At 46.9% G+C, this 11494-nt stretch overlaps 6 protein-coding genes across 6 annotated transcripts; 3 read left to right on the top strand and 3 right to left on the bottom strand.

Annotated features, from left to right (window-relative positions):
- Positions 1-177: 177 nt before the first annotated feature.
- N7462_004581 (isopenicillin N synthase family dioxygenase) lies at positions 178-1326 on the top strand (the record flags this gene model as incomplete). The annotated part of the gene is made up of 2 exons (XM_057076307.1): positions 178-246; positions 337-1326. 2 exons carry the CDS (start codon positions 178-180, stop codon positions 1324-1326), a joined length of 1059 nt encoding a protein of 352 aa, XP_056935812.1.
- Positions 1327-1545: 219 nt separating this feature from the next.
- N7462_004580 (SDR family NAD(P)-dependent oxidoreductase) lies at positions 1546-2538 on the bottom strand (the record flags this gene model as incomplete). Its single annotated transcript, XM_057076306.1, has 2 exons — positions 1546-2387; positions 2466-2538. The coding sequence occupies 2 exons, from the start codon at positions 2536-2538 to the stop codon at positions 1546-1548; spliced, it is 915 nt and encodes a 304-aa protein (XP_056935811.1).
- A 1273-nt stretch (positions 2539-3811) lies between these two features.
- Positions 3812-5286, top strand: N7462_004579 (ferritin-like domain-containing protein; the record flags this gene model as incomplete). Its single annotated transcript, XM_057076305.1, has 2 exons — positions 3812-4192; positions 4255-5286. The coding sequence occupies 2 exons, from the start codon at positions 3812-3814 to the stop codon at positions 5284-5286; spliced, it is 1413 nt and encodes a 470-aa protein (XP_056935810.1).
- An 812-nt stretch (positions 5287-6098) lies between these two features.
- Positions 6099-7190, top strand: N7462_004578 (uncharacterized protein; the record flags this gene model as incomplete). Its single annotated transcript, XM_057076304.1, has 1 exon — positions 6099-7190. One exon carries the CDS (start codon positions 6099-6101, stop codon positions 7188-7190), a length of 1092 nt encoding a protein of 363 aa, XP_056935809.1.
- Positions 7191-7536: 346 nt separating this feature from the next.
- On the bottom strand, positions 7537-9677 carry N7462_004577 (uncharacterized protein; the record flags this gene model as incomplete). Its single annotated transcript, XM_057076303.1, has 3 exons — positions 7537-8042; positions 8096-8401; positions 8456-9677. 3 exons carry the CDS (start codon positions 9675-9677, stop codon positions 7537-7539), a joined length of 2034 nt encoding a protein of 677 aa, XP_056935808.1.
- An 860-nt stretch (positions 9678-10537) lies between these two features.
- N7462_004576 (alpha/beta hydrolase) lies at positions 10538-11410 on the bottom strand (the record flags this gene model as incomplete). Its single annotated transcript, XM_057076302.1, has 2 exons — positions 10538-10873; positions 10952-11410. The coding sequence occupies 2 exons, from the start codon at positions 11408-11410 to the stop codon at positions 10538-10540; spliced, it is 795 nt and encodes a 264-aa protein (XP_056935807.1).
- Positions 11411-11494: the final 84 nt, after the last annotated feature.

The raw sequence follows: 11494 nt of genomic DNA, 5'->3' as shown, positions 1-11494 counted from the left end.
GGTTCGACAGAGCTTATCATGCATCCTTATCATAAGTCTCATGAACTGGGGTGTGCCTGTACTTCCCCTCTTCTTCTCCAACGCCTCTTCTCCTCTTCCCTGAAAACCACCTTTTGCACATAGATTGACGGACCATATCGAATAATTTGACATCCCTCCCGAGAACTATCCTACAATATGGCGAGTGCATCCCAGGAGATCCAGCCTGCATCGACTGCGGTGGCGAAAGACGACCTGATTATACCTGTAAATTCCATCTCCTCCATTCTTGCATGCCCAGTCATCTTCCCAGCTACTTAGCTCTGAATGAGGCTGATAGTTCTCCGATCTCTTTAGTTGATAAACTTCGGGCCCTTCTACTCTGGCACCCCGTCCGATAAGCATGCCGTCGCATTATCTATTACCAACGCTTTCAAGACGTCCGGCTTCCTCTATCTGAAAGATCATGGCATTCCACCCTCCGTGGTATCCCGGGTGTTCGCATCATCGGCTAGCTTTTTCCGCCGACCCCAGAGTCAAAAAGACAGTTTGGGTTGGACGACCCCACAATCGAACCGTGGTTACGTCGCTATCGGGAGGGAAAAGCTCGGGAATGTCGAAGAGGCAGAGGAGATGGATACCTTGAGAGGATCTCCCGACCTCAAAGAGACAATGGAGATTGGGAGGGAAGGCGTCGAGGGCTTGCCCAATCGCTGGCCTGATCATCTTGACGATGAAGGGAAAGAGTTCAAGGAAACTATGCAATCTTTCTTCGCTAGGTGCAAGACTCTCCACGCGCAAATTATGAGTGCGATCGCACTAGGAATGAACTTACCGGAACATTTCTTCGATGGGTTTGTAGATGAAGGGGACAATAATCTCCGACTGCTACATTACCCCGCCGTCCGCAAGGATGTTTTCCAGCAGAATCCCAACCAAGTCCGTGCTGGTGAGCACAGTGACTATGGGTCCGTCACGCTCCTGTTCCAGGACCGACATGGCGGATTACAAGTACGCAGCCCGAAGGGAACGTTTGTTGACGCAACTCCAATTGCAGATACTATTGTCGTCAATGCCGGAGACTTGCTGGCTCGTTGGTCTAATGATACTATCAAGAGCACTCGTCATCGAGTCATTGAACCACCTAAGCCCGAAGGAGACGACTCGAAGGATGATTCGGAGACTTACCCCTCCCGATACAGCATTGCATATTTTTGCAATCCTAATAACAATAAGTTGATTGAGGCGTTGCCAGGGACATATGGTGACGATATTCACGTGGGCAAGAAATATGCTGGAATTACGGCGGGCGATTATTTGGTTCAGCGCTTGACCGCAACGATATGAGCAGCGAAATTACAAGATTATATGTGCTTGGTTTGTTGTGTTCAGCCATTTATACCCAAACTGTTTAGGAAAGCAAATTGACTCTCATTTGTTGCATCTCCGAAAGACTCGTATCAAGTGTTTATGTATAAATCCACAGATTCTCTATAAATTCATTTCATCGAGGGAATTAAGGCCACTGCTCAAAAACGTAGAAAAGTGCTTCAAAGAGCTGTATCATCAGTACGTGTTTGGCAAAATGCTCACTCGGCCGCCATCAGTGACCATGATAGAACCATTCAAATAACCACCGGAGGCACTTGCCATCCACAGGATCAAGCCGGCAATGTCCTCTTCACTCCCGCCTCTAGTGAGCGGAATCATTTCTCGTGGAAAGGAGCCCTCCGAGATACCGTCTCCTTGGACGCCGCCGTCGGTCGTAATGTTACTGGCCATCTCGGAATGGTACAGCCCAGGGGTGATACCGTTGACGCGGATATCATACGACGAGAGCCCTGTAGACAGCATTTTAACCAAATGCGTGGTGGCAGCCTTTGACGCATTGTAGGCATAGCTAAATGGCACTTTTCGGATATACCCCGCGATCGAGCTGGTGATAACCACTTGGGCCGTCGGTGGAGTGAGCACACCCACCTCCGGGGCTGGACGTCTTTTGTTCGCCGCCTCGAGTAGAGGCAGGAATGCCAGAACGGTGTAGTACGAGCCAGTAACATTGACATTCAAGACGCTGGTAAAATCTTCCATCGGCACATTGAAGAGCTCATTCCGAACCTCCGTCAGAGAGGGCAAGGACCCATCGGCCTTGGGCAGGGGAGAACGCATCTTGGGACCCAGAACACCACTGTTGGCGAAGAGGACATCAACATGGCTGGTCTGAGCAGCAACAGCCTGATATGCCGCCTCTAACGAGTCCTTTGACGTGATATCACACTTGATAGGGATGACGGAGGCGTCGGGAGCTTGTGCCGCTGTTTCCTGCAAAGCATCTTCTCGACGACCAAGGACAAAGATCTTGGATGCACCGTTGATGGCTAGAGCGCGAGCCATAGTGCGACCCAGTCCTAGTGATAAGATGCTTGGTCAGCGCGAGGATCATAGTAGGAAGCACAACGATCAAGTCGCATGAATCTAGGCCATACCGCTGCCTCCGCCGGTGATAACCACCACTCGGTCTTGGACCGAGAAAAGATTTGATGCTTGCAAATGTGACATTGCGACTAGATGAATGTAATGATTATTGTTGGAGTCACGTCAAGCTGGCATATAAAGAGTTCAGGACGACAAGGAGGGACCCTCCGTAATCGCGACATTTCGGAATTCTGTCCGGCGATCGGCCTCGGTCCGACTGGCTACAGTGTCTCGACTCCCCAAGTCAAGTACTAAAAATAACCAAATATTAAGTAAAATTACGGAAAAGAAGTGGGTGAATGTGGATATTGGGTTTGAGGATTTCTTTTGGAATATACAGAAATGCATGATTATGTCATGGACGTTTAACTAACTACATCACATACCTCAATCGGAATCACCTTCCCCTTTCGCGCCGATGTTGGACTGGAGGTATATCTCAAGCCAGTCTCTTCTTTCGATTTGCGGACCGAGAAGCAAATATCATCCGCCTCTCACTGGTGAGAGGCGAGGATCAAGAACTTCAAGAGTATTGAAACCCTGTCTTTGGCCCCACCTAGTTCACCGTTTTGGAGAAGCTTCGTGGACGTCATGCGACGGGAAGTGCTGATCTGCGGGTGCCTCTCAAGAACTATCAACCATGGATAGATTCCGACACTACCGACTCGCAATTGAGCGATTAATTGATATTTCAAGGACTTCGTTTTGGGAATCAACCTCATTTTTTCTATTCGAAACTATAGAAGCAATTGCTGGGTAGAAAATAACTATGTTAAATTTAGTGCAAATTGCCCAACAAAGGCCATATCGTGTTCTATGCACAGTTCCTGCCATCAGAATACCTGTTATATCAACTACCAAAGCGTCGCCGGCTCATTATCTGGCTCGGAGGAAATCCCCGCTGCGTGCCTTTCATGACCAAGAGCTGACCTCAGCTATTTTGGCTCTGAGGGTTCTCAAGGCGACACGGGACCATAGACGCCATTTTGGAATCTTAACAATCCCATTATTTTCACGGGCCCCAATATCATGCTAATAAAAGGTTGTTGAATAACTTGAACTAGATTTGATGATAAAACTTCTTGATCGCCAGGTCATCGTCATACTGGGAGCCGACAACCCCGGGCAGATGGTTGAGACGTGAAATGTATCTATCTCATCCGAGCAAATAGCTCTTGGAACCAACGGATACTGACAGTTGGGTCATATATCTGTCATAATATCAGTTGCAAAGAATCATGTAGATAAATAATTCCGCATAGCTGCTGCGTACTTCCCCTATTCGATCGTCCTATTCCCTGATTAAGAATCCTCACCTGCCTGAGTTTAATGCGGCATACCGTTATCCTTGGCCAATATGTCGGACATTCTAGTTCTGCTGAGACTTATAAGCTCGGTTTTATTAGCTATTGCGGTTTCAAATGGGAACTTTGCTGCCCGAGCGGATTCTTCGGCGTCGAACTCAAGCTCAGTCTATGCACCACCTACTGGAGCCCACCCGACTTCGCAACCGCACACTCCATTTAGTGGAACGCCATCAACCACCGGTGCCCTCACTGCAACTTCCATTGGAAAAGGCATTTCCTCTGGAAGTGTAGCTGCAGAAGCCACAACGTACTCTAGTGATGGCAAGCTTCATAATGCCGAGCCGGCTCCATTCGTTCCCGCCGGAGGAATTGGAACAAATGGATCAACTCCGGTATATAATGCAAAGAGTGATTTTGACTATGAATCTTTAGTATGTCAATTGTTCGAAAAATAATTTACGGATTTTGGGATCGGGTACTGACTAAACTTCAGGCACTAGCTTTGTATCAGGAATGGATCGAGTTGGACCTCTTCCAGGATGGACTGAGTCGATTTTCGGAAGCAGACTTTAGCGAAGCTGGCCTTACGTCCAAGGACCGAGATTTGATCTCCTTCATGGTTGCTCAAGAAGTTGGACATGCAACCATGCTCAGCAACATCTTGGGCGCTTCAGCACCCCAGCCGTGCACCTATAACTACCCATACACTACCGTCAGAGAGTTTATCGACTTCTGCCAGAAATTGACACGTTTCGGAGAGGCTGGTGTATACGGATTTCTAGCCCACCTCAACTCTCGAGAAGCCGCTAGTTTGCTCACGCAGTCGATCACGACGGAAGCACGCCAGCAGATGATCTTCCGCCAGTTTGGTAAGCTATTTCCCATGCCAGAGTGGTTTGAAGTTGGTATTCCACAGTCATGGGCCTGGACTCTATTAGCGCCATATATCAGTTCTTGCCCTGGCAATCAGACTCGTCTCGTCTGGCAGAACTTCCCCGCATTACGGATCCTCAATCAACCTAGCCTAGCCACTGCCGGTATGACCAGCAACAGCAGCAATGGCTCAGCTGTGAATAATACCATCTCACCAGGCATAAATGTTGTCAAGACACCAAACAGATCATCTAATAGCTCGAGTTCTTCAGACAGTGACTGTGGTGTTACAGTCACCAGTAAGCCCGCGGCTCTTTCATTCGCTGGTCGCTATGTTATACTTCAATGGGAGAATGCAGGCAAGAGAGTCGGCCCTAACAACAGCTATGTGACCTCTTCTCAAGCCAAAACAGCCAAATACGTAGCTTGGGTATCGCAACTCAATGTCACTTACACATCACTCGGGCCCAGTCACAATGGCACTTATGGCTATACCGTTCAGCCCGATCTCGACACCTACGAGGGGGACCCTGCGGTCAACGGGACGATGTTCATTGCTATTACCGATGATAACCCGGTATTGACCCCATTCAATTTGAGCTTGATCAATCCACATGTTGTCGCTGGCCCTGCAATATATCAGGCTGGTTAGGCTTTAGGCTTCGAGAGCTATTACGACATGACACAAAAAGTTCCCTCGCTTGCAAGAAGGTTGTTTATCATGGGATAAGTCAGAACCAAGGTAGATTATGAAGTTGAAAGAACATTACATGTGCACTGCACGCGAAGTAATTTGCGCTGCAAAATGTTTCTTTCGTCAGTGAATAAAGCGTTTTGAATGTTTTGATATGCGACCTTCCTACATACGAAGGTAGATTGACAAATCAGAAGGCTGTTCACAGGGTATCAATGATCTTAAATATCGAAAAAATATCATTTCATTTTCACCGCTATAATTCGCTTCTGAGAGATGCAATTCCGCTCGGATTCGGGTGATCGAGATTTATGGGTATAGTTTCTCTCACTTGCTTGAGGGACTTAGGAAGCACGTTCAGTACTGAGGCCATAATGAGCGAGATCGTTTCTTTTATTCCAGAAAAGGATATAGCGCGGATATTTGGAGGATATAATTTTGGTTGAATGGATTTCTTGATGGTCTTCTGTATTCTTTTAGCGATTCAATGCCTGGCTTGAATTTACGCGGTCAGAGATCTGCCTTGGCTCAGTAAACCACGATATGTGAGTACACAGCTACATTTTTTAGGCTCACTGCCTCGCGTTCTTAACCCTCGCATATCCATTTGAGCCTCATCCTCTGACTACATGCTCACCCGGAAGATAGATATAGGACAATGCTGAAAATTTGTATACGGAAAGAGAAAGAACAGCCAGCCGGTTGGTAATTAGCGAATGAAAGTAGAATGAGCGCAGACTACCAGAATTGGAAAGATTTCAGCACTCAGTATGGAGAATCCGAAGCAATCAGAACGTGTGGGCAGTGCGGAAGGAAGAAGATGGCAGATCCGGTTAAACGCCGATCGACCGCCGAGGACACCGCCAATCCATGATCCACCTGGGCTCTTGTCTCACAGCACGCTTCTCCAGGTCCCTTCCACCTTCGCCAGTCACAGGCATATGGACCCTCCAAGAAACCGGAAGCAGCGTCGCGCTGCTGCGGCGGCACATCCTTCGATCTCACAGGATCCTGATATCCCTCTCGCCCACCCAGAACGGGGTCCACCCGCAAAGAAAGATGGGGAACGCACGTTATATGACATCATTGCAGAGCGCCAGAATGAGCTGCTCAGACAGGCTGAAGGCTTGAACAGAGCATCAGGATCTACAGCGGCAAAGAGAACTTCCTTAGAATCAAATGAAACGCGCTTTGTGACCATTGACGCGTCGGGGAGACTCGTGGACAAGAATGACGATATTAGCCAAGCCCCCATGAAAATGGGCACAGCGACGGACACAACTCGCAATGCACAATCAAACGCTACCGACGAAGATTTCAAACCCGACACCGATAACCCTCTACCACCCTTTCTCGATACCATCCTCCTCTCCGTTCCCCTTGCGACCCTCCACGGCACCCTTGCCTTCCTGGCAGCGCACCAATACGCCGAATCAACAAACATTCCCGCCCTTATTAAAGAATCCCTCTTCAAAACGTTACCGCTTCTCACATTACTCGTACACTTCCTTCATGGCCACATTGTCAACTTCAAGTTGCGCAACTATCTGAGTTTCCTGGCTGCACAGCCGGTCTATATCCTTCCGTTGACACGAGACAAGCTCAGCTTCTCGTTCCTGCGCAGCCTCTTCTTCCCGCCTACTCTCCGTACTATTCTCCTGCTTCCGGTTGCGGTGCTACTAGGTGCTCATCTTATTACAATCACCAATGGGGAGCCATATTACGCCGTGATGAAAAAGGCGCCTGCTTATGGGACAATGTGGATTTGGTGCATCTTGGAGATGTCATTTGGGCCCGCTGTGCTAGGCGCTCTAGGCCCTTTGGCTTGGGGTGTCTGGTGGATGGGGTATGGCATTATTTAAGAACGCATCCAGCGGGGTGAAAGCCTTTCTATTTTTTCATGGGGTTGACCTACCATAAAGAGAAATATGGCAATGGAGATTCATGCACAGGGTCTGCGGTATATAGAAATTGTTCTCTAAAATTCAGGTACTTGAAATCGAGAATTGTTCTAACTGGACCTCCCGAATAACGGTGATACCTGGAACGCTTATTCGGTCCCGGGCAATGGAGATCACATGTACCAAAATCATAAACTCTGCCATTACGAAATGATGAAGAGTGGCGTTGTATTCATTCAACAATTATCCTGTACATGAGTCTGCTGAAATAACCAAAATTGTACATATACAGCTCTAGAGCCAAAAATTAGGTATCAAAGTCACTAGACCAACACTCAGCAATGACGTCCCCATACTTCTGCATCAATCTCTGAATGATGACTGCGGTTATCTGGGATCCTCCAATCGTCACACCAAGCGAGAGAAGCCCTTTCATGAGATAATCAATCTGGCTGTGCCAGTCTTCGTTAAACAGGGACCTCGGCCCACTGTTATCAGTATTGGTTTTCAGTGATAGCTCAATTGTGGTTTCCATGGCCTTTTCTAAACTCGCAGCCATTATACCAGGGGTGACGTGGTAGGCTATTATGGGAACCTCCGCGCTCAGGCCATTTCGTACGTTGAATGTCTCCTCGGTAGGTACTGCGAGCATGCATTGAACTGTTCTTGAAATTGACAGCGCTGCTGTATGCTGGAAATGATGAAGTCTTGAAATGAACGACGAGTTACAATGTGGTTCAAGTAGTTCGGTGAATGGTTTCAAGATATCGGCGAGAACCAGTATTCCAAAGTTCCAAGGCAGTGCGAGACACGCTATATATAATATTAGAAGGAGCTCGATAACGGGAGATAGAATTGGTAGTTACCCGAAGATATTCTGGAGGGCATAGAGAGATCACTGAAGGAACCATTACAGTAATCTATGACGGGTCGTAGTGATATATCCAGTTGTTCGACAGCTATTGTTGCAGAACGTACCGTCTCGACTAGATTTGATGATAAGGGGTATCCAATATTAATTGGTTCTGGAATGGACCTTTTGACGTTTGCTATCTTTCTCCAGATCAAGAAGGCATCTTCAGCTGCTCTTCGACAAATACTTGGCACAACTTTATCAAGCTCTTCGGGGTCATGGAGTAGTTCTGGTGGAATAAGCTCCCCAATTGCAAATTCTAGGGAAAGTCAGTAGTGTGAAAAACCCTATCGGGTTGGAACTTTGAACTCACCATCAGTCTGAATGAAAGTCTCGAGTAGTTTACAGTGATAATCAGTCATCAAAGCCGCCCCTATGTCGCGAATATACCCACACCAGCGAACAAGATTCAAGCTAGCCTCTGCAAGAGTAGCATATTGCGAAAATGGCCCTAAAGTATCACAGTATTGTCTCACAAGCCCATTCAATTCAAAGAGCTTCTGTAACCCCGTTTCAAGTAACTCATGCATTGTGATCGACAAGTCTGGGATATTGTAGGCGGAAGTCGGTATGGCAATGCCACTGAACATCAAAGTGGCAAAGACGACTCGAAATGACCGAACGGAATGCCCACTTTTAATAAGTTCTCGGGCCTTGTGCCATGCATCTGTATAGAATTCCAATAAGGGTAATGGTGGAGAGGGTATATCATTGTAGTCGCTATGAAGGTGACTTGAGGAGTCAGGGCCGTTATCTGAAATAGGCAGCCATTGCAACGAAAATACTCTGAGAACGGCTTTCAAGATGGCATCAGATTTTTTCTTGGCTTCATGATTCAACCGGTTGCCATAAAGATCACCAAAATGATCTAAAAAGCGAATGCATCCAAGTAAAGTGATCTTAGATCTGTCGTCCAGTTGGGCGACACTTGTTTCTTGAATTGCGTTGGTTTCTGACCGAGGAGGCGAGAAACTGAGCCCTGGGGTGTTGGGACTTTCTTGTAACAATGTACTTGAAGCCCTGGATTGCTGTTTAGCAGGAGATGATCGCCGCTTCCTCTGTGAACTGGCGCTTTCAATCCGATGACGAGGTCCGCTGATATTCAAAATTTGTTCTGAGTCAATAAATCGGGACGCCGACCCTGTCACGATGGTTTCATAAATTGTAGAGAGATGTTCTTCAATAAGTGTTGCATCCATTTTCGAGTTCAACAAATGAATTGGGCTGCGAAGAGTTTTGCCAACCAAATGTTGGGCCGAAAGAGAGAAGTTCGGTAGTGTATGATGCACATGAGGCGGCCGGACAAAAAAATCTCTTTCACGTTGAAAAGGTGACGAGCTCTCTGAGTTTTCGAGAGAAGATAGTTCCGAGGAAATCAGAGAGGCGTGATTTGAGGAGTATGTCAAGATATCCGCGAATGAAGGATCAATATCAAGATTAAGCCATGGCATGAAGTTGAAAGAGCTGTCTTGGAGGATATCCTGATCATCTCCTTTAATTGAATATTCAGGAGCAGCTTTATCGTTATGATTCATGGTCAAATGTTTGTTTGCTTTATCGGAGCGTCGTCTCTTTCCTAGCCTTGAATTCTGCTGAGAAAGGGCGAAGTTAAATGTGCACTCATGCCCTAGGCGTTGACAGTGAGTGCATGATACGCTAACAGTGCCATCACTGGAAGACGAAAAGAAGCATCGTCGCTTTGAGCGTCGACAAGGATCACAACTTGTGTTCTGGCGGCGCTGTGGCCTTCCAGGGGAAAGTGGTAACGCCACTTCAAGTGCAGAATGACCGGACATTCCGCATCTATCTAGGCAAAGAGAGCAGACAATGGAAGCATCCCGTCTCATATGACAAGAAATGATTCCACCAAGGTCTATGCTTCTTTTCACTATTTTCTTGGATATTTCCAAGGGGTCTGAGTTGAGGCTTGTCGATCAGACCCGACCAAATCCCGGAGATTCTGGCGGAAGGTCTTAATATTGATGCCTTATTGCCTTAGGAAAAAGGTGTCATTCACAACTTAACTACTATCAACAGACGATGACACTGGATTGACTGTCGCATCTATGAGCGAGTCCATGAAAGTATTTGGCTCAGTGGATTATTCAAATGAATCCCTGGACATCATAGAACGTCTTCAATTCGACCTTAATATAGGTTATGTAACACACTCCCTTGTTGCAATATCACATTCATACTGTTTCTTGCCCTACCCGTTATAAGAGAAAGGCAAAAATATTATGACAATACTATAGAAGTTATACAAAAGAAAAACAATTCTTTTGCGTTAAAAAGATAGTTGAGATGAGAACTATATATTTTTGTCTTGATTTATGTAGCTGAAAAGCATGACAAGTCGTTTCCAAGGGATCTAGAGCATCGAGAGCCATAATAATTAGACTTCTTCTCCAGCCACCTTTCGGAGGCAATTTACGACAAATTTCGGATTGCTCAAAAACGGCGAGTGACCCTCATCACATTCCACAACATGAAAAGCACCTTCACCCTGAGCAATCATTCTTCTCTGTATAGAGACCGGCAAAGCCTGGTCATTTTTGCACACAATGTATGTGCTTGAGATTTCTTTGAATGCTGAATAGGTCGCTGGCACAGTGAGGGGGCCTGATGGGAAGGATCCTAGCAGATCAACTGCTTTCTTGACATCCGCGGGATCACAGCCGGTATATAACACTTCTCCCAGGTGTTCTCCCTCAAGCACCATGGCTCCATCCTTTGGCAGATGTTGTTAGCTTGGCCACCATTATAACATACTGAGGCAAACAATCTGAGGACCAGAGTGTAGACATACCTCTGTAAATTTCATGCCACCATATTTGGCCTGTAGCTCTTGGCGCTTACGCTCAATCTCTTCTTCCTCGGGTGTTGCCGGCATAATCTGACCGACATGTGTCTGGCCCTGGGGCAACGCCATAGCACACATATAGACTAGCTGTAAGACGGCGCCCTTTAAACCCTCTTCTTCTCTATCCTGCTTTCCTAGTCCTTTGACAGCCTCAGACATGGCAACTCCGCCAAATGAGTGGGCAATAGTGATGACATCCTTGCCGAGATCCAGGTACTGTAGAATCACCCGGCGAATTTCTTCAGCATCTTGATCCCAGCTAGGATGGGGAGGGCTAGAATCGACAGAGGGCAATGTCACCCCTACAGCCTCATAGCCAGCTGCTATCAAACCATCAATAAGGTATTGGTAGTGCTTCGGTCTGTGCCAGGCACCGGGTATTATGACGATGACAGGTTTCGCCATTTGAGCAATTGAGAACAAGTCAATATGAGAGAAATATATGAGAGCATAATGACAATATCTGAAGGATTCAACCTAGCACATTAA

The sequence above is a fragment of the Penicillium macrosclerotiorum genome (assembly GCF_028827735.1).
Source record: "Penicillium macrosclerotiorum strain IBT 26536 chromosome Unknown utg000003l_segment0_segment0, whole genome shotgun sequence".
In the NCBI taxonomy this organism is placed as follows: Eukaryota; Fungi; Ascomycota; class Eurotiomycetes; order Eurotiales; family Aspergillaceae; genus Penicillium; species Penicillium macrosclerotiorum.
This window is presented reverse-complemented; position numbering and strand designations above follow the sequence as displayed.